The sequence below is a fragment of the Letharia columbiana genome (genome assembly GCF_014066305.1).
Source record: "Letharia columbiana isolate WasteWater2 chromosome Unknown Sc0000001_s0, whole genome shotgun sequence".
NCBI classification, from domain to species: domain Eukaryota; kingdom Fungi; phylum Ascomycota; class Lecanoromycetes; order Lecanorales; family Parmeliaceae; genus Letharia; species Letharia columbiana.
Window position 1 is genome coordinate 1,423,844 of NW_023501037.1, and position 20,960 is coordinate 1,444,803.

A 20,960-nucleotide genomic window follows, 5' to 3' on the forward strand; every position below is an offset into this window, starting at 1 on the left:
TTCCCTAGCTACTGCATACTCCGCGCTACAATTCGACCTAGCAAGACGGGGATTCGAAGACGCCACCGACAGAGTGATTAGCGATATAGGAGAAAGGTGATGAGGACCAGAAGCTCTTTGTATGTCGGTTCTTTGCTCTATTCTCTTGATCTGGTAAAAGTTAATGGTCCATGATGACTGCTTGCTTGCAAGACCACTGCCCCTAAAGCGAGACTGTTTAGTAATAGCCAGCAAATAACCGAGGGACGGTTTGGTAAGAACAAGGTGAAGCTATATGTCAATTGGTCGTATATGGTGAATAGTACCTTTGATAGCAGATAATTAGGGCATGGCGAAAGGATTAGGAGAGTTTGATTTTAAAGGGCTCAAGGGTAAGGTAAGGTACCTTAGGCCTGCAGCGCTAACGTTACGCTAAGCCGCTTTAGGCCGCCAAGCTAGAATCCTGAACAGCATTGACGTCTGACTTATAACGCACTCGAACATTCGCGATATACAGTACTATCAAGGACGCTGGTGCGGTATAACCACTCTGATCCTCTATACCGAGTCTACCATGGCGGTGCGCGGTCAACGCTTCCATATTACTTTGGACTCAGACGAGGAGTCTGATGGAGTCAACTCCTCCGCACCAGCGCAGGTACCTGGCTTCAATTTTGGCCTTGTAGGAGATATCAAAGAGCGAACGGCCTCGTCAAATGCCAAACCCCCAGCACCACCCAGAAACAAGGGTTCCGAGGCCGGTTTCCCAGCACACAAGATCAGGACTGCTCCCTCGAAGTTCAGGCAGAGGAGAGAGAACCAGGCCAAAGAGGTCAGCCAGCCAAAAAGACATGCCGGCCCCACCATCACATCACCATACCTCGCACAGCTAGGGAGCAGTAATGGGAATGGATCTACAGCGAGTCGGCAACAAATAGATGTGACGGACAGATCGAAGGATCCTTCAATTGACCAAGAGAATAAGCAGCGGCTCGCGCAGATGTCCGACGAGGAGATCGAAGAAACCAGAAAAGAACTCATGGAAGGACTGAGCTCATCACTCATTGAGAGACTGCTCAAAAAGGCGAATACTGACGAGGGACGAAATGATTCAAAGGGTGAAATGAACCCAAATCAGAACGAGGCACCTTTACCGTCGAAAATGTCATCGAAGGAAGTTACATTTGAAGAGACAGAAGTAGAAGATGACCCAATCCCTACAATCCAACCAGCGAGACCATATCCCCCACTGTCCTCAGATCCAGACGCTCCACCCCTGCATCCACCTCCAGACCTACAGCCTGCCTCCCAAACTCATCTACCACCAGCAGCAGCACCAGAAATGCATTTCCCCCAACCACCCAAGCCGCCAGATCTCGACCCTTCAGATCCCAACTTCCTCTCCGCCCTCCACTCAAATTATTTCCCCTCTCTGCCATCCGACCCCTCCACCATGGCCTGGATGACTCCCATCGACCCTAAAGTAGAGAGGGGATCTGTGTACTCTGCAACCCAGGAATCTTTTACACCGTCCTCTCTCCGCTTCGATTTTCGCGGCCACCTGCTCCCACCCCGCCTCTCCGCCCAGATCCCTCCAACAAAAGGTCTCCACCATCACGCCCATGCTCCGTCCTCCGCTGGCTATACAATTCCTGAGCTCGCACATCTTGCGCGCAGTGCTTACCCCGCTCAGCGGTGTATTGCGTACCAGACGCTCGGCCGGGTACTGTATAGACTCGGCAGAGGCGATTTTGGGCGGGAAGGGGAGGATTTGTGTGAGGGGCTTTGGGAGCTGATGGATCAGGGGAGGGTCGTTGAGGGGATGGTGGCGGCGGCTGCAAAGGGCGAGGAGGGAGGAAATAGGAGCGTTTGGGTCACGGCTACGGAGGCCAGTTGGTTGTGGCGGAAGGGGGGTGGAAGGAAGTGGAAGGGCAGGTGACGACGCGAGAGGACCACGAATTACGAAGCAATGATTACGACTTCATGAAAGAGAATAATATCAGAAAGTCTTGTGTGTTAGGGCATCCTAGCGATGGCTTTGTAGAATTACCATGGTGGGTCATCACCCATAGCTTTGCTGATAACCCTGACTTGTCTCCTGCCCGAGTGGCATGATTGTCCGACTTATTGATAATATGAAAAAACAGCCCTGCTTTACCCCATGGGTGGGGAGCATCCGTCCATACACGAGCTCACCAGGGATGGGAACGACGAACTGAGGCTGGGGCTCATCTTCTTGGGCAAAAGTTTTCCGCGACATAGAGATAGAGAGTCAGCCACACCGTACAAGTGCGAAAACTGATGAATCGGCGTCAATTAGCTGCGAATAGTAGTCACAAGATGCCTTCCGCGCCGACGTATATACGACTTCGGAGAGCCTCCTTTGCCCAAGCGAACCAGTGTTAGAGATCATCAAGCTTGCAAAGGACACCGTAGAAAAGCAACGCCGACCGCTTCGGTGCGCCGCCGCCGCAAGAACCTCTCCCTCGACGTAATTATTCAATCTCCGTACGCTCGTGTACAGAAAGAACAATCCGATGCAAATTTTGGGTTCTCAGCGTGCCAGAGCCCTCACGCTGAGCAAATTAGCCCGGGCTGTCTCCCAAGATCCCCCAATACTTCTCCGCTCTGGTCAGAAGTCAGTACGCGAAGCGGCTCATGACATTGCCAAGAACACTGACCCAAAAGTATCCGCCGAATCGGACTTCCATAGATCATTGTACGAATTGTACATGACCAGATTTGAGCCGCCACCAAAAGCCGCTTTCAAGCTGGCAATGGCCGCAGCTTGATTTTCCGGACTCGGTATAGCTTTGTTGTTTGGGTCTCCTTGATGAGGCCACCCTGACTCTGTAACGATGGTCGTCTTCCCTCCTGCAGCTTCTGAAATTTGCTTGACCCAATTTTGTACAAATTGTCCCGCGTCCTCGGGCAAGGTATTGCCGTCGAAGAATGCGTGACAATTGATGGCACAGAAGTCAGAAGCGGTGCAAAGTTCAATGTTGTTTTTCATGGCCACTAGACGATTTCAAGTCAGTATTTCGTCCTCGATATGAAATTCGGACTAGAAAGACTTGATTCTAGACTTTGATAAGAACGTTCTCCTGCGATATCTCGGACGAATCGAAGTGCGGTCCCAAATGAGACGGAGAGCCTCGAAAAGCATGCTTACTCATAGTATCAACTGTAGCAATTGGCCCGTTATAGCCAGCAGCCTTGAGGGCAGCCTTAGCAGTGCCCTGGAATGTGATTTTGGAGTCAGTATTGCTTGTTTGATCGGTGATATCGAGCTTTGAAACATCTTTTGAGAGTAAAACCTCCCAAGACATGTCTCAAGACTCAGGATTTGGTCCAAAAAGAGGACATGGACTCCGAGAACACGTACAAGGGCGGCAACGACTTGCGATGCAGATGCCTGACCCGTGTTCACCAGCTGTGCAGATTTCGGAGTCAGCATTGCTTATACGAGGTAGGGAATGAAAGACAGATCTTGGGAGTAGAAGGTTCTCTTGCTCCCGAAACATGTCTTGCCACTCAACTTCAATACAAAAATAGGAAGAATCGGCTCCGAAATACACGTACCTCGTTGCCAACACTAACGCTGTTCACGAGCGACCAGTCCCCGTTGACGGCCTGTCGGTCATGCCGGAGTCAGCATTTCTCCACAAAACACATATTGAATTACGAGACAGGTCTTGTAAGCAGTATCGAAGACGAAGCACATGTCTTCAACTCGAAGTATGTCCTGCGACTAAGAAAATTATACATATTAGTCCAAAACAATACGGAAATAACCTATACCGAGGATATAATTTGAACTTCGCTTTGTAAGGAATTGATATCGAAGATGCCGAGAAGAAGTTTGACGCTACTGTGCGTAGCAGCGATTACATTGCTAATTTGATTGCAGTCTGTTCCATACAACCGTACTACCTCATAGCCGCTGATTTTTTGAAAGTCAGCCGCCACTTGGGAAGCGCTTTTGCAGGATTGATCGGCGTTGTATGCTTGATGATTCCGGAGTCAGCATCACTCTTTCGGGAGGAATCTGAGTCGCGAGAGATGTCTTAGGAGCGAAGAACTCTTTAGACATGCCTGACAACTCATGAGACAGCATGAATGGGGAAGAATTGCCTCGGAAATTATAACGTACGCGTGTAAGCAACGGCGGAGCTGAACCCTGGACCACTTGAACCAGATTCTTCGGGGCTTGGGTTTTGGCTTGGATTAGGTGAAGGCGCTGGGGCCATTGCTTCCGTGGGTTGAGACACCGGCGATGGGGCTGGAGCTGGAGTCGACGGCTTCGGCTTGGGAGCTACCAAGGGCGAAGAGGGCGATTTCGAAGGAGGTGCTGGAGGGGTCGAAGGCGATTCTGGGGGAGGAGCTGGAGTGTTAGAAGGCGACTCGGCGGGAGGCGCTGGAGGGTTAGAAGGTGTTGGCGCCGGGGTGTGCGGCACAAGTCCCTTGTACACTGTGGTTGTAGACACGGGTTGATTTGCGTCGTTAACGTACACGATTACGTCTTCAGAATCATAGGTGACATATTTTATGTCAGTGACAACGTCGGTGACAACATCTGAACAGACATCCTGTCGTTTTGCGTGGTGATGTTTTAGATGGTCTGATCATGGCAAGTCAGCACCTTGTCCCGGATGCGGAATTGGCCAATTCCATACCATGAAGTTGCGCCGTAGATAGCCGTAGCAATGCTACGCAACCGATTATGAGAAGTCCAGCCCTCATGGTGTTCGAACGCTCCTGCTCGCGGAAAACGTGTATGAGGCCTCAAGTGTCCAGGCTTGGGTGGGATGTGCAGACGTTGTCAGCGTTAGCGATGCAGGGACGCATTGAAATGGTCCGGAGTATTAAGTGAATAGGGACAGCCACCGTCTTTGTTCTGTAGCAGAAAGGAATGGGCTTCGGCTTAAAGAGAGATATGTTTTGATAAAATTAGTTCGACGAAAGATTGAGAGGAAGCGCGTCAACGCGACGGTTTGCTTGCCCAGAGAGGCTTGGGTGCAGGGAGGGGTGGTGGATAGTGAGGAGGCAGTCAATGGCCTCAAGGGGTAGCTGGTGTCGACCGTGCTAATCAAACGAAGGTGGATTGCGTATCGCGCTCACCTCATACGCATGACGAAGTGACGATTCGCAGTTGAATATATCAGACGTGGTAAATAAGTAGGCAAATGATGGAAGGAAATTGAGAAGAGGTGTGAGTAAGGTAAGGTAGGTTACAATAATAGGGTCGCAAACCTCCTTCGTCCTTTGCGACTTGCGACATCGTTGGCGCCGCCCCCTCCCCCAACCCGTCCCTCTTTCGCGCTTGTTCCAAATCACGATATGAATACCTAAGTAATGCGAGCATAATGGCAAAGCTTTCCGTATTTCTATGCCTGACAATTGGAACTATCAGATGTATCCTTCGTGGCCTTGGGGACAGCACTCCGCTCTCCTGCAAACGATTTATCTCAATCAATTCCGTCTCCAACTTCCCGACGCGGTCCTAAACAAGACGTGCCCTTTCGCATATTAGCGATCCTATCCTACTGAATGATTGATCGCATGAAAGCCCCAAAGTAATTTGGCAAGCCTAGGCCTGTTGGATGGTGACGGGCAGGAAGAAAGGGTGCGTACTGGACAGAGTGATGGTAAAATTCTAAAATTGTTAGTCCTGAAAAACGGCGGCACGGCGCGCTTGCGAGCCAAAGATGAGATCCAGGAACCAGGCCATCCTGATAGGCTAATAAAGTAAAGTAGGCTGGCTGACTGGCTCACTCGCCAACATCAAAAGGAAACCACCTTGGCCTTCAAAGGCCAGGGAAAAGGATTACCTACGTTATTACCAGAATTGCTTTGCAAAGGGCCACGAGAACATCGAATCAAATCACACATGATGATGATACAGTATATAAAATATTAGACATATGATCCAATCGTCTCCGAGAATGCATATTAATAACAAGAAGCCACCAGATGATGGCCCCTATTGCCTTTTCTCCCCTTCCTTTCCTTTCCTTCCTTTTATCGCCGCTTATTGACAATTTTAGTGACTGCGTGTCTAATGGTAATCCCAGCCCGCTCAATCTCCTTTTTCGAGAGTCCAGACGTAACGCAGACCTTCAGTGCCGGCTGAAGCTCCCATCCGATGTCCTTGGTCGTTGCATTGATTGCTCGCGGCATACTCTTTAGCCTCGTTATCAGTACCCCGTTTGCCAACGTCTAAGAAGCTGATCAGTAATGCTCTTTGCCCTTTGCGCAATCCTGCATTTGACGTACTTCATCGACAACTTCCTGCAAGAGCTGCTCCTGATCTGCTATCCTCAGTTTCTTGCTGGCAATCAAGTCCGCCTTCAACGTCAGGACTATGATTGGATTCTCAGCAGAGCTTGTACAATGTACCCAATCACTCCTAGGATCCAGCTGCGCCCACATGGTCTTGATGTTCTCCCTGACTGTAGTCAACATCTCCGGGTTCGTCTGCAGCATTGACAAGACTTCGCTTGCAGTGGTAGCAAGCATTGCTGGGAGGGCAGCCGAGAACGTGTACGCAGATGCTGAGATCCGCTGATGCTCCACGATAGCATCTGAGCCTGCGCAGAAGCCGCCACCAGCACATAATGGTCCCGCCAAAGAGCCAACGATCATGTCAACTTCCGCAGCGTCGACGTTTTGGTGCTCGGTGATGCCTCGACCAGTCCTACCCAAAACGCCGAAAGACCAGGTCTCGTCCAGAATGAGTCGGAACTTGTACTGGCGGCCAAGCTCGATCTGCCACGTCCGGATAAGCAGGGAAACAAGAAGCAAGTATATAGGACCCACGTACGATCTTGGGCAAGTCAATCATATCTCCTATATTTTCGAAAAGCCCCTCCGTAATAATGAATCGCCGGGTCAGCGGCTTCTTCGCCTGCTCAGTCACAACATTTTCCAGCACTCGCTGCAGGTCATGCATATCATTGTGTTCATACCACCGAATTGTGCTCCGCGATATCTGAATACCCTTTCGAATGGCATAATTGACGGCTCTGTCCGCGACGATGATATCGCCTCGTTTCGAAAATGCTGATATGACGCTCGAGATTGTGGAGAAGGCCTGGGCGTAGACTATGCATGCTGGTGTGCCCAAATGTGCTGCTATATCTGCTTCGGTCTTGATATGTACATCTTGTGTGCCGTAAAATCCTGGAGGGCTGCAAGGACCAACTCCGTAGGTGCGAAGGACTTGAATGGCTTTCTCTTTCAAGGTCTCATTGCTGATGAGATTGTAAAAGTTGTAGGAAGCAAGATTTGTGACCGTACGGCCATTTGAAAGTTTTGATTTCGGACCTGTGGGTCTTGATACCTGTCAGTTCTACCAAAGATTTCATGACTTGTAGATGTCCAGGTTGCATTTTACCCAACAATCACAGGCCTCTTTTCATTCTCTGCTTCTTCGAATAAGGTAAGAGGTGCTACAAGAGGTTCCGGGGTCCATTCGTCAATTAGCTCGTCAACCTCCTTTAAAGATGTCAGCAATTGGCCGATGTCGGAATGAAGACGACAAGCCTCTTCTGACAGCGTCACGAATGATTTCTTCTGCGTTGAGTAGGCAGGCGCAGCGAGGTATCTGATAGCGAATAGGACAAGGAAGAGCTCGACAGCAGACCTCACGGGGTCGTTCTGGTAACTTGACTTGACATATCGTAGGAATATCGCGGAGCCGGGGACTTTATGAAAATGGATGGACACTTCCATCAAGATATCATTGAGCCAGCTTTGTACGTCTTGCAAGTCCATTGTGCCATGGAGAATGCCAATTGAGGGGGAAGGGGAAGAACGGATGTGGACTTCTATACCTGACTTTACTTGTAGACATCGACCAAGCAATCAAGCTTAGCGCTCAGCCCTACAAGCGTTGGCGTCAGCAAAACAAAGCCTTAAATCTCCCAAGCTAGTGAGGGTCAGAGTACGAGTAGGTACATATCTGACATAGAATCTGTCGATTTGCATGGGCAGATGCGAAAGCATGGGCTCTAGTTGTGCTAAGCGTCTACCCCATTTATCCATTAAATTACACGAATGGATTCCCTGAAATGCATTGCAATGCTAGCCATTCGAGGCAAAGCACGTCCATTACCAACTAGTAAAGCTAATCTTCCGCTGCCGCAACGTGTAGAAATGCAAGGTTGCTGGAAGAGTACAATCATGTGCAGAGAGCACCAAACGAGTGACATCATCTATCCCATGCGCCCAGGTCCCCCAGCCAGGAGACAGACAACACTCCGATTGATATGCTGTCATTAGTCTGCCGGATACGGAGACAAGCCTCAGGCCGAGACAAGTATTTGTACAATTTTTTAATGAATCGTCAATCTTGTTGCTTTCAAGCAATTGCCACGGTCATTACGAGGATGACGAAGATGTTGCCGCTGCACTTGCACTCGCACTCGCCGCGGCACCCAGCCCGTTGAGGGCAGAGCCCGTCACTCGGTTACTGGTGTCATTGTTGTTGAGGCCAGTGGGTTGCATGAGTTGCAGGGGAATACTCAGGTTGCCGAGGTACTTCCCAGCGACGATTGGTCCGACGATCAAAGCCATGAATATGATGAACATGAAGAAGTAGAGCATGGCGAAGCGGATGACTCTACGCTTGCGTAGCTTCGATTGCTTTAGTGAGTAGATTGGAGGTCGGATTTGACGACTGGAGAAATATTAACATTTCGCAGCTCCAAATTCGAACTCTGGAAAGACTTACCTTGGTCGAAGCCAGAAAAGCATGACGGAGTGGATTTTGTCGATGTACGGCAATGCAATGACCGGAAGCATTATGAAGAGGAGTAGGTGCCCAAGGATAAAGTCTGCTGCAAAGAGGCCGAGTTCGGTGATCTTGCAGAGAAATTCTCTCCCAGGCTGAGAGAGCGAGTGCCATCCCATATTGTACCATTTCCCAGTCCACCAAGCAATGTTCGAAGAATCGGACTTGAACTCACGAGTAAGAGCAAGGGCAATTATTAGCTTCAGGATGAATCTCTGGAGCGCAACGACTGCAATCATGCCAAGCAGCGCCTTCGCGAATACAAATCCCTCGAGGAAGAACATGACTTCAAAGAAAGCGAGAAGCACGATGACGGCTATACCATGAGCAATGGCAGCGAGGACTGATCCAAACTTTTTGCAGCACATGCTGAGGAGGGGTCCCATGCAGCAAGCCATTCCAAAAAGACCTGCCAAGACTCCAGCGTTTATTGCGATTGGCGCAAACGCAACAGCGGCGACCCGAATCAGGGAATTGGTGGCCGTAGCGTCTTTAACGCCAGTTTGTGCGTTAATGAAAAGGTAAGGAACCAGCGTTGAGCCCACAAGTAGCAATGGACTGATGATTTCACTGAAGAAAATGTTGGTGAAATGAGCACGTGGTGCGTCGCCAGAGAGCTTCGATGATGGTTCTCCGAGTGCTTTTCGCTTGTAACCAGTGAGACGAGTTCGCGATAGGCGGCAGAAGGCAATCCACGAGGATGCATGAGATCTGGAATTGCCGCGAGACAGCCATCTTAGGAAGTCACGGTAGTCAATGAAGAAGTCGTTCCACGAAAACTGGTGAGGGTTGAAGAGGAAGGGACAGATGCAGAAGGCGAGTAAGGACACCCAGAAGTATATCAGCTCAATTCCCCAGATGGTCAAGGTGGCGAATAGCAACATCATTAAGAGTCGCGAACCTAAGTAGATTGAGGGACCAGCGAATCTCGAGTATAGGACGCCGAAGGGAATGCGAGCGGTTGCAAATCCACGGCCGGTTCCTATGTAGCGCGCACCGCCGTAAGAAAGGTCCTGACTGAGGGAGCTGGCGTAGATCTGGCAAACAAACACTTCGAACAGAGGCGAGAAGGATGAGAAGTGTTTGGATAACCGAGTAGCTGCACGCCAAAATCCTCGTTCTGTAAGCTCCTGTACAATGAGAGGTATGAACGAGATGAAAAACACGATGAAAATGGAGACAACGCAGCGGTACACCCAGTCGAGGATGGGAACAAGGTTGGCGCATCCGGTGGGCTTCAAAGGATCAGTGATAGGCTTATTCCTGTCGTACCTGCAAATGATGGTTTCGTGGCGGAGAGCTCCGATGTTAATCAAACAGATCATGAACATCTGAAGCGATGAGATGATGAACAGATTGTTGATGTGGAAACCAGGATGGGCGTAGTAGAACGAGAGGAATCGGTCCAGCGGAAGCTGAGTGCCAAGGTAATAGTACTCCCTGGAGAGCATTTGCTCGCCCATACCAGTACCGATCTTTGTTGTGAAGTTCAAGATGGATCCAAACCCAAGATCACGACCCTTTCCACATTGGTAATATTCACAGTGCTTTATGCGCCCACCCCGAAGCAGAGCATTCATACCAGCGTAAATATCTTCGTTTAGGTGCAGGCCTTTTTGCGCCTTGGAGACACCACCCCGAGTACTCATAAAGATACCATTGAGGAAATCGGGGTGACCGTAATGCAATTTTCCACCAATCTGGGCCAGAGTTCGCGAGAAAAGAGTACCGAAAGTCTGTTCCTTTCCGGCAGCGACATCTCCTAAGATACCAATGTTCTCGGAAAAGATGTATTCACGAGCACCAAGGATAGCAACAGGGGCGACATCGCTAGCTGGCACACCGGGGGAGTATGGGGAGACGTTGTCAGTGGTCATCTCTTCGAACTCAGCAAGCACACTACGGATCTTCAAACATTCTTCGAGATAGTTGTCTTGGTTAGCGTCGATCAACTGAATGTATTCTCCGCGATAAAATATTAGTGAATGATTTTGGTTGTCCGATTTGCCGTCTCCCAGGATTGGGTTGCCAGACAGCTGTATCCGAAACTTGGGACGACGCATGCCATTGTCCATGAGCTCAGAGTGGCCGTCAATCAAAGCCGAGTAGAGACGCGGCTCTTCACCTTCATTGACAGGAGGTTCCTCGTCAAGATACGCAAGTTGCAGGTCAGGGTAGGCTCTGAGGAGGAACTCCGTGTTCTCGCGCTCTTCCTTGTTGAACTTGGCATATCGCTGCATAGAAACAACGATCTTGAACTTTCGGCGAGCCATGCGCTCCAATTCGCGCTCTAGTTTTTCCGAATTGCCTCCAAACATTTGCACGACCTCGGGATTTTCGACACGGTAAAGTAGTTTGATTGCACGGCTGTAGTTCATGAATCCAGAGATTGTACGGTAAAGCGTTTGAGAGCGCAATGAAGCCCAGATCCGGGTCCGCAGGGTATACTCCGGAGCAGCCGATTTGAAACCGATGCAGTAGAACGGAAGATCGTCAATCTTGCTCTTAGCAGTATCCTTCTCGGATTTCTCATAGTCTCCGTTGAATTGAGATGTCTCATCAGCTAGAATCTTGGTGTCCTTGACGAAACAGTCCCATTCGTGGGGATGCAACTGCTTGAGGTATTCGAGTAGAGTCACTCTTGAGTAGGGCTCGTCTTCGCGGATAATTTCCCGCAGAGAAAGAAGGATCTTCTCACCGTAGTGGGGAATCAGCACGGTGAAAGTTGGCATGTTATCAACGGGCAACGGCTCCGGGATGGGCGTGGACAGTGATTGGGCAAAGAATGAGATGCGGCGTTCGGCCTCGCTCTGTGTTGGAAAGAATTCCGTCTTGAATGAATGGTCCTCTTGAGACACAAAGAATGTCGGTGCACGTAAGGTCCTCTTGCCTTCCTGTTCCGAAGGCACCTGGTGGTAAAGCAGCTTTTGGACATGATCGATGGCCAGGAGGTGCTCTCGATACATGGAGATCACTATGGCGTTCCAGATCTGAGATATCAGCACCTTAGGCTTGTATTTGATTTCCATGTCGGTCGTTGCAAGGATCTTAGAGTAGACTCGTTTTGGCAGGCGAGAAAAGATGTTTCTCCAAGGAGTCCAGATGGAAACACCGAGGTAAAAAGACCGAGCCACGGAGAATACACAATTGAAGACGATGTACCAAAGATATGTGTCGAGGAAGAACAGACAGATGTCAGTGACAAACATAAGACCGAGTGTGATCCTTGGTTGCTGTTTGCACAGAACGTCGCCGATGATTTTATCACCCACGCATCTGCTGATCTTCATCTCGGACAGAATGCGAATAGGGTCACGGAACGACAATGTCAGGAAGAAGTAGGACTCAGAGAGTTTGGCTGTGAACACCAGAACCCAGAGACCATAAGACATCCACATGTCATTGCCCTTTAGGTGAGGAAAGCTTGCCGTGAAGGTCTGACTCGCCACGTATTGCCGGGAGTTTTTCTTCATGTAGCTACCAAACAGGCCACCAAGTGGCATGAAGGCGAAGAAGATGAACGTTGCAAGGGCGACGAAGAACTGAATAACACCGAGGATATGGGCGATCTTAGTTGAGTCGCTGACGCCGAAGATGTAAACACTGGGCGCGATGTTAATGACGAAGATGCCGATGAGGAAAAACAGACGCTTTGTCAGATGCTGCGCGCCAGCCCATCGACGCGGAACGTACATCCATTCAGCGACGGTAGCAAGGATCATGATTAAAGAAGCAAGGGTACCTCCGAGTGCAACAGCGGACCAATTAGCTGCAGGCTTCGGTGGATTGTTTAGTTGCTGTTGGTAGTGCTTGGTATAAAATGTTGGCGAGTTGTGGGATGTGTAGAACCAGAAAGCGGTCAGATGGATGACCCAGATGCGATTGAAATTGACGAGTAAGTGGAACCAAGATCTTGTTTCCTTGTAAGTCTTGAAGAACACCTTCTTCCACGTCACCTGGCTGAGCTTGAGATAGCGCTCCCCGGCTGGGAAATCCACTAGTCTGGTCTTGTCTTCCATAACGATCCTTTCAATGCCTTCAGGATACCAGAAAAGTTGGTTGATGTCATCGTAACCGATGACGCTGCTGTGATCTTTCTCCCGTCGGACATACTTGCCATCCAGAATCTCGTACCCTTGATCTCGGCAGTACTGGTACAATGGGGTGATAACAGTATTAAGGTAGGTGAACTCCTCAATTGGCTCCACTCGATTTTGACATTCGGGAGTCGCAAGATAGTCGAGGGCACACTTGTAGATAAAGCACAGACATTCGGGCATAAAGCGGACCTGATTGGCTTCACCCCAGCAAAGCAGATATAAAGCCACTTGCCGGACACGATCGTGCTGTGACATACGGTTCATGCGTGTCTTCCATCGGTACTCTGCAGCCTCCAGGCTGTTATCGCCCTCGAGGCTCTCGAGCGTCTGGTCCTCATTCTCAGGTTCCTTCGAGGCTGCTTTTTTCGCTGCCTTCCGTGCTTTGCGAGTCCGTCGGTTAGCCTTGCCAAGTTTCATGTTTGCGAATCCAACTGCATCGTCCAGATCTAGATGTGCCGCAAAGTACCAACGCCGGTAATTGGCATTGTCGCCACCAATGTAGTCGGCGTGGAGAGACAGCAAAGCTTGGTTTGGCGTCATACGAGACGCACGAGAATCAAGTAGAGTCATGAAATGATCATACATGTTCCTCATGCTGTCACGCTGGAAACCGAATTTGGCAGTCAAGTCCATGAATATGTCTTCAACTTCCTCCTTTGAGACAGGGATTTGAGCGTCCGAAGTCCAAGCAGGATATGGCTCGCGAGATCTTTGACCGGCAGGCAGCGCATTGCCGTAGTCCATTCCATAAATAGGAGTTGACGCTCCAGACGAGCGGTTGCCTCCATACGAGATCTGTGATGAAGCCGGTCGATACGTACGCCCTCCACCTTGACCCTCATTGTAGCTGTTGTAACGCTCATCGCCACGACCATAGTAGTCCATTTCAGCAGCTCGAGCCATGTCGGACCTCATGGTGAAGTCGCTGAAGGTCTCCGAGTCTTCTTCTGAATCGTGACCACGACGCTTTGGTTTGGCTCTGCAGATTGTAAGTAGAAATCTCAAAGAAGATAGAAGAAGCACAAACCCATAGCCGCCCTGACCATACTGGGGTTGCTGCCCTGCAGCTGGCGTTCCTTGGTCGTAGTATTGATCGTTGTAGTACTCGTCTTGGTAGCCTTGCTGATGACCTTCGTAGTAGCCGCCGTCCTGTTGGTATTGGTTGGTGGCATCGGCATTGTAGTATCCCCTGTCGCTCGTGAGCAAAAAGTGTGCCAATGTTTGAAGTGCAAACTCACGACTCGTCATAGTAGCCACCATTCCCATTCCCATTTCCTTGCTGCTGGTGTCCATAGTCTTGCGGCGGCTCGCCATGCTGCGGATATTCCTGCTGGTCGTAATAGCCTTGATTGTGCTCGTCCTGATAATATGAATCTGTGGCTTGATGTTCATGGCCATAGCCATCGTCGTAGTGGTCTTGAGGATGGCCCGACATGATTGAGGATGACCGAAAACTCTGAGAATGTGCCTGCATACCGTTAGACGACGACTAGAAAGACGGGTGGTAGTGAAGACAATGAGAAGGGATTGGTAAGACAAGGAATGTGGATGCAACCAGAGACCTATGGACGCGGAGAAACTTACCTCAAAAGCTACCCATTGAACACAAGAATGGAATGAGATTATAAAACGGTAGGCTGGTGATGGGTTGATTGAATATGACGATCAATCTGTCGCGTGCAGTTTTGTTTTGCCAACCTGAAACTTGGGTACAAGAAGCGAATGAAAAGTCTGATCCACCCCACAACTATTCTTGATTATTATGGCGACGATGTCAGATTGCTTCTATCGAGTGCTGAAATGATCGAGGATGGATGACGTTGCTGATGGACTGGTGTGGTGTTGATAACGAACGTGGAGGAAGGACCAGGCAAGTTGTTTGACTGCGCAGTTGCTCCGCGCTACCAAATTTTGCGCTGTGCCTTCCAACAGGTCCAGTGAACGATACTGCTGACCTTTTCTGCCAGTAACAACCCCGAGCGAGCGACAGATATCGCCAGCAGCAATGACAGGCAGATCGATTGAGGTGCGGAAGTAAAGAGAGACGGTGTGAGGGTAGGAGAAGAATAGGAGGGGGCTTGGTGAGAAAAGGGAGAAACAAAGCACGGCGATACCCACCAGGATTTTCCGCTAAGCTCAGGTGGATTATCACACCCTACAGAAGCTGTTGTGATTGGCTGACGCTTGTACTGATGTAATTTGTTGACATGTGTACCTTACAATATTACATACCCCAAACCTGCTGCCTGTACGGAGTAACAGCGCCCACCAGAGCACACACAAAGTACGGACTTAGTCGGTTCCCACAATGCCAAGGTCCTTCTACATTATTGACTTACTGTTCATGTCGATTCCGACACACATTAGGGCGACAACTCTTCTCCAACCGAAATACTCAATAACTTTGTCAGGAAGGCGGAATGTAGAGTTTGCGAGGTCCCGATATACATGGTAATTGATCCCGCCAGTTTCGACGGCCACAAGCTATAAGACATCACGGCTTCCTCGATGCACGGATTCTACGACTAGCTAGAAGAAGCCATTATGATGCCCTCCTTCTCTCTTACCAAGTTTTCTAATCGGTATCCCTCTTTCTGTTTTGTGAGCAAATCGAATGAAGAAAATGGTTGGACCGGTTGATAGGGCAGCGAAATCGAAAAGGGGATAAAAATAGTTGTTGGTGGCAAGTCCTTGCTGGGATCATCGCGAAGATCATGGATAAAGGGGCACCCACCCCCAGTCTCACGGCCTATCTGCTGCCATGAATAGATTGGAAATTTACAGCCGCTGCATTACAGTACATGTATGGTATCTCGATAAAATACGGTTTTCAATACTGCTGACTTGCTCAACCCCATGAAGGTTTATAGGGGGCTCAGAAAGCTTATGCTCCGGTTGCCGAGACAGAGAGAGCGATGCTGCCTGCAAGGCCACGTCCGCACCGGCTTGTACGCCATACACGCTGGCTCTTGATATTTATGCCCTAGACTTACCATCCACCGGTCACCGTAGCAGCAGTAACCACTTGGCAACGGTTGCTGGTCCTACCCGTATGAGCTTGTGCACGTGACCTGTGTCTATCTTTGCCCTTTTATTAGCGTGAAGGCTTGCGTGGCTCGCTCAGGAGGAGGCAAATTGGACCAACCTAACTACATAGGTAGGTAGAGTAACTCACCAATGACCTACGGAGTACCTACCTTACCTATTTCGACTTAGCTCAAAGACGAAGTACGTGCCGTGTTTTAGAGGCTTAGACGCCGACTTCTGCGGCAATGGCATAGGTGTTTCGAAGTCAACACTACTTTACTTAGTACTTACCTTACTTTACAGTTTACTATTCAAAATTCCTGTCAAACCCTCTCTTCTCCTCATTACTCACTATCATTCTCTCACCACTTCCCATCTCTCATTCATACCCTCGTTTGTCTACTTGGTCTCAGAGCGACACTTCATTGAGGCATTGGGGCGGGGCCGAGTCTCTCGTTCACCTGCACCTTCCCACTTCATTGTTAAGTGTTTCTTAATTCCCTTTCGGGCGCAGGACAACAGGACACGCTCGACTCTTGCATTGACATCATCAACAACAAATTCATTCAATCATCATCCACATCTCCTTCTTCATCGCTACACCCATCACTAGTAGTCATGAAGGGCCTGGGAATTGCGTCGGCGGGTATCGCTGCCGCCACATGGTTCGCTGCGTCAGCGGTCGCTCAACTTGACCCGATCGTGATCAAAGTATGCTCTTTCCACTGGCTTTCCTCTTCCAGCTTCTCTCTGATAACCTTATGAATCGTTCAGGGCTCCAAGTTTTTCTACAAGACAAACGGCACTGAATTGTAGGCAGCCCCGTGGCAGTACAAAAGGAGCGTGCTCACCACTTTGCCCACAGTTTCATCAGAGGCGTGGCCTACCAACGTAAGCTCGCCGAAACCACCGTCCACGCAAATCAGCTCTGACTTGCATTAGAGGATTTTTCTGGCAACGGGTCTACAACGACGACCACTGGAGGCACTGGATACACAGACCCGTTAGCAAATGCTACGAATTGTGCCCGCGATATTCCTTTGCTACAAGGACTCCAGACGAATACCATCCGTGTCTATGCTGTTGACCCAACACAAGATCACTCCGAGTGTATGCAGATGCTCACAAAGGCTGGGATCTATGTCATATCCGACCTTAGCGAGCCTGCCGTATCTATCAACCGAGATACGCCTGAATGGAACGAAGCAATTTTTGACCGATACGCCAGTGTTATCGATGCTTTTTCGAACTACACCAACACCATTGGCTTCTTCGCCGGCAATGAAGTGTCGAACGCTCCCAACAACACCGCTGCAAGCGCTTTTGTCAAGGCCGCCGTTCGAGACATGAAAGCTTACATTGTTAGTAAAAACTATCGAGCCATGGGCGTTGGATATGCGTCGGACGATGATGATACTCGGATAGAGCTTGCAGATTACTTCAATTGCGGCACTGCCGCGGAAAGCATCGATTTCTGGGGTTACAACATCTACTCCTGGTGCGGGCAATCTTCCTACAGTGCCTCTTCGTATGAGGCTCGGACCCAGGAGTTCTCATCCTACAACGTTCCTGCGTTCTTTGCTGAATACGGTTGCAACAAGGTTGAGCCGCGACCGTTTGATGAAGTGGGCACACTTTTCGGCTCTGATATGACTCCCGTTTGGTCTGGCGGGATTGTTTACATGTACTTCCAGGAAGCTAACGATTATGGTAAGCTCTGTGCTTCGTGCTTTTGTCAACGGTGCTGATTAAAGCAGGGCTCGTGACAATCGGCAGCGACAACAAGGCTACGACGTTGTCCGACTACGACAATCTCTCCACTGCGATGGCCAAAGTGTCACCAAGTGGCGTCAACTCAGCCTCTTACACGCCTTCCAACTCTCCCCAAGCTTGTCCTACAACCAGTACCTGGCAAGCTGCAACCAACTTACCTCCAACTCCCAACGACGCCATTTGCCAATGTATGGTCCAGAATCTTACTTGTGTTGCCAAATCTGGCCTCAGTGAAGATAGTATAACAACTCAGTTCAACTACATCTGTGATCCCGCACAGGGCAACAATTGCGGTGGTATCCTTGCCAACGGCACTACCGGTGTGTACGGCGCATTCTCTGGGTGCAGCGACAGCGAAAGACTCTCTTATGCCTTCAACCAATACTACCTGAACCAGACCGCCACAAACACCCAAAACACAAGCCCTTGCGAGTTCTCTGGGACTGCTCAGAAGGTCACCCCTAAGCTTGCCTCCAGTTGCAAGGCCGTTGTAAGCCAGGCGGGCTCGGCAGGGACTGGCTCTATTACGAGCACGCCTACCGGTGGTAGTAGCACTGGCAGTGGCTCTAGCTCTGGCACCACTTCTACCAGCAAAGCCGCCGCAATTATACTCAGTGTGCCTACCTTCGACTTCGGGATTCTCAAGCTTGCTGCCTATGTCACAAGTGCAATGTTTGTTGGTGCTGGAATGGTCCTACTGTAATTTATCGTACATCAAGATATCTGTTGGGGGGAAACGTGCTTTAGCCGCCTTAGAGCAGGCCGTTGGACCTCCAAACGCTTAGATGAGGATGCGCTCAAGAATCGAAGTGCTTTAACAGTGACTGTGTCACAATGGTTTTCTTTATTCACGTTAGAAACGAAGGTCATTATGGGTGTATGCATGCCTCAAGAGGCAATACAATGATAAACACAAATGATAAACACAGAAAATGTACTGGCATCCTTTGCAAATTAGTAATCGGAACTGCTGAAGCAATTTGGCGGAAGTGTCGCCCCAGGAAACGGAAAGTAAACACAACTTCTCCCTGCCGACTGGAATACCAGTGACTGAATCTGTAGCTGAATTTGAGCAAGGCTACAACATGGCTAGACTTAATGATCCGTTAGACAGTGACGATGAACTTCCGGAGCTTTCTACCATACTGAGGCCTCAGACAGACGCCATCATTAGAATTCTGGCCAAGACTCCGAAGCAAGAGCACCGCAAGATGCCATCCCAAACAAAAGCAACCAAGACCTTAGCAAACGAGGATTTACTAACAGAAAGGCATATAATTGCTCCGAGCACCTTCACTAAAGTCTCTTCGACCGAGCCGCAGTCCAAGAAGCAACGGCCTCTAGGGCATCTAAAGCAAGCTCACGTAAACTCCCTGCTTCTCCCTATTTCCGACGCAATAATCAGTAATGCCAGGAGCGAAGATTGTCGGAGCATAGAGGCAGGGGATACCGTATCAAATCGAGCCAGTCCATGGAGATTAGCCAAGGCTACTGCGGACTATAGCAAGCTTGCTCAAGCGTCGGCCAATACAAGCATACTGAATCATCATCATGACGATTCCTCCACCGATCTTTCTGGTTTCATAGTGCCTGATTCTGCTAGTGATGGGGAATCACTGTTACCAAGGTCGCTGAAGATGAAGAAGAAGAAGAAGAGCCGAACCCCGAAGAAGATTTCTACAGCAAACCCTCAAGAACCCGGCTTTCGAGAATCTAGACGGCCTCAATCAAACACACTGCAGCCCTCTGGAACGACTGCTTTGATCTCACCTGAAGAGAAGAACAGTAGTGGAGTATGCCTGGAGTCTCCACCAAGTAATGGGCCTTTCGGATCCGAGCTGCTTGAGGCAAATCCAAACCAAGATGGCCATCTCACATCGTAGGTTCTTTGTTCAAATTCGCCATTGCAACAGCTAAGTACTGTGAAGCTCCCCTACTGAGTTCAGATCGCCATATGAGTCCGAAGACAAACATCATCCATTCACGCCTCCATCGAGTCCATCGAAATCGAAATTGAAGTCGCCCTCCAAACGGCCTTGCATGCCACCGTCACCATACCGGCCGAGTATAGACGCGTTCTGGAGCCAAGATCTTGTCAACGACTGGACCGAGCAGTACTCGCCTAGGAAAATAGTCGAGTCTCCACATAAGTTTCGACTTCCTTCTATGGATAAAGACGAAGAGTTATCGCCTGCTGAATGTCCCCACAAGGTTCCAATGAAAAGCCCAGCAAAGAAAGATAAGAAAGTTATCGAACAACGGAAGCTGTTCGATGAGAAAAAACATGAGCTTGGCACCGTTTTCCTGGCCGAGCTTGATCAGACAATTACTAATGGACAGATTGCTTCAATGGCACAATCAACCGGAGGTGTTCATATCATTTGGAGTAAGAAGCTTTCATCCACTGCGGGTAGGGCGAGTTGGAGACGGGAGGCCATAGGCTCAAAGAATGATGATGGATATGTATCGAACACCACCCATCGTCATCACGCATCCATCGAGCTCGCCGAGAAAGTCATTGACGATGAAGGTGAAATCAGTCCCAATCACCCCATCATGAAACAAGCTGACAAGATCTAAGACCGTCTCATCAACGTAATAGCACATGAATACTGCCACTTGGCCAACTTCATGATTAGTGGCGTAAAGGATAGTCCACATGGCAAAGACTTCAAAGAATGGTAATTCTCCTCCCTGCCGCTCTCACTTCCCCTTCAAGAAGTGAGTACTGAGACGTCCTCTTCGATTTCTAGGGCACGCAAGTGCACCAACGCTTTCTCCCATCGCGCCATCAACGTCACAACAAAACACAGCTACACCATTGCATACAAGTACATCTGGACTTGCATGTCTCCCACATGCGGATTAGAGTATAAAAGACATAGCAAGTCGATTGACCCGTCGAAACATTCATGCGGCAATTGCAAGGGAAAATTAGTGCAGGTGCAGCCAGCGCCGAGGAAGGGGGTAGGGGCAGGTAAACGAAGTGGGTATCAGGACTTTGTCAAACAAGAAAACGAGCGGGTACGACTCGAGAACCCGAAGGCAGGCTTCGGGGAAGTAATGTCCATCCTAGGTAAGGAATTCAAGGAGCGGAAGAGGAATGAGGCTGAGAGAGCGAGCGGTGTTAGAAAACATAGCGCTTTGGAGAAGACTAGTTCAAGTGAGCTCGATTGTCTGGATTTTGTGGTCAGGAAGTTGGATTTTCTGAATCTAGAAACCTGAGCACGTCTCTGTATAGTGCATTGTGGGCGTTGTACCGTGCATATCGGCACTCTCTAGGCACC

The 20,960-nt window shown here is 49.6% G+C and overlaps 6 protein-coding genes across 6 annotated transcripts; 3 read left to right on the plus strand and 3 right to left on the minus strand.

Moving 5' to 3' along the window:
- Positions 1 to 553: 553 nt before the first annotated feature.
- On the plus strand, positions 554 to 1,918 carry HO173_001026 (uncharacterized protein; the record flags this gene model as incomplete). The annotated part of the gene is made up of 1 exon (XM_037302972.1): positions 554 to 1,918. One exon carries the CDS (start codon positions 554 to 556, stop codon positions 1,916 to 1,918), a length of 1,365 nt encoding a protein of 454 aa, XP_037170479.1.
- A 646-nt stretch (positions 1,919 to 2,564) lies between these two features.
- Positions 2,565 to 4,722, minus strand: HO173_001027 (uncharacterized protein; the record flags this gene model as incomplete). Its single annotated transcript, XM_037302973.1, has 8 exons — positions 2,565 to 2,607; positions 2,661 to 2,997; positions 3,152 to 3,218; positions 3,365 to 3,412; positions 3,562 to 3,612; positions 3,781 to 3,986; positions 4,133 to 4,600; positions 4,656 to 4,722. The coding sequence occupies 8 exons, from the start codon at positions 4,720 to 4,722 to the stop codon at positions 2,565 to 2,567; spliced, it is 1,287 nt and encodes a 428-aa protein (XP_037170480.1).
- Positions 4,723 to 6,000: 1,278 nt separating this feature from the next.
- On the minus strand, positions 6,001 to 7,755 carry HO173_001028 (uncharacterized protein; the record flags this gene model as incomplete). Its single annotated transcript, XM_037302974.1, has 4 exons — positions 6,001 to 6,198; positions 6,256 to 6,747; positions 6,803 to 7,313; positions 7,376 to 7,755. The coding sequence occupies 4 exons, from the start codon at positions 7,753 to 7,755 to the stop codon at positions 6,001 to 6,003; spliced, it is 1,581 nt and encodes a 526-aa protein (XP_037170481.1).
- A 606-nt stretch (positions 7,756 to 8,361) lies between these two features.
- HO173_001029 (uncharacterized protein) lies at positions 8,362 to 14,308 on the minus strand (the record flags this gene model as incomplete). Its single annotated transcript, XM_037302975.1, has 4 exons — positions 8,362 to 8,659; positions 8,714 to 13,852; positions 13,901 to 14,062; positions 14,112 to 14,308. The coding sequence occupies 4 exons, from the start codon at positions 14,306 to 14,308 to the stop codon at positions 8,362 to 8,364; spliced, it is 5,796 nt and encodes a 1,931-aa protein (XP_037170482.1).
- A 2,210-nt stretch (positions 14,309 to 16,518) lies between these two features.
- Positions 16,519 to 18,376, plus strand: HO173_001030 (uncharacterized protein; the record flags this gene model as incomplete). Its single annotated transcript, XM_037302976.1, has 5 exons — positions 16,519 to 16,611; positions 16,675 to 16,712; positions 16,766 to 16,791; positions 16,843 to 17,610; positions 17,658 to 18,376. The coding sequence occupies 5 exons, from the start codon at positions 16,519 to 16,521 to the stop codon at positions 18,374 to 18,376; spliced, it is 1,644 nt and encodes a 547-aa protein (XP_037170483.1).
- Positions 18,377 to 18,544: 168 nt separating this feature from the next.
- Positions 18,545 to 20,898, plus strand: HO173_001031 (uncharacterized protein; the record flags this gene model as incomplete). Its single annotated transcript, XM_037302977.1, has 5 exons — positions 18,545 to 18,550; positions 18,675 to 19,552; positions 19,602 to 20,203; positions 20,255 to 20,354; positions 20,427 to 20,898. 5 exons carry the CDS (start codon positions 18,545 to 18,547, stop codon positions 20,896 to 20,898), a joined length of 2,058 nt encoding a protein of 685 aa, XP_037170484.1.
- Between the last annotated feature and the right edge of the window lie 62 nt (positions 20,899 to 20,960).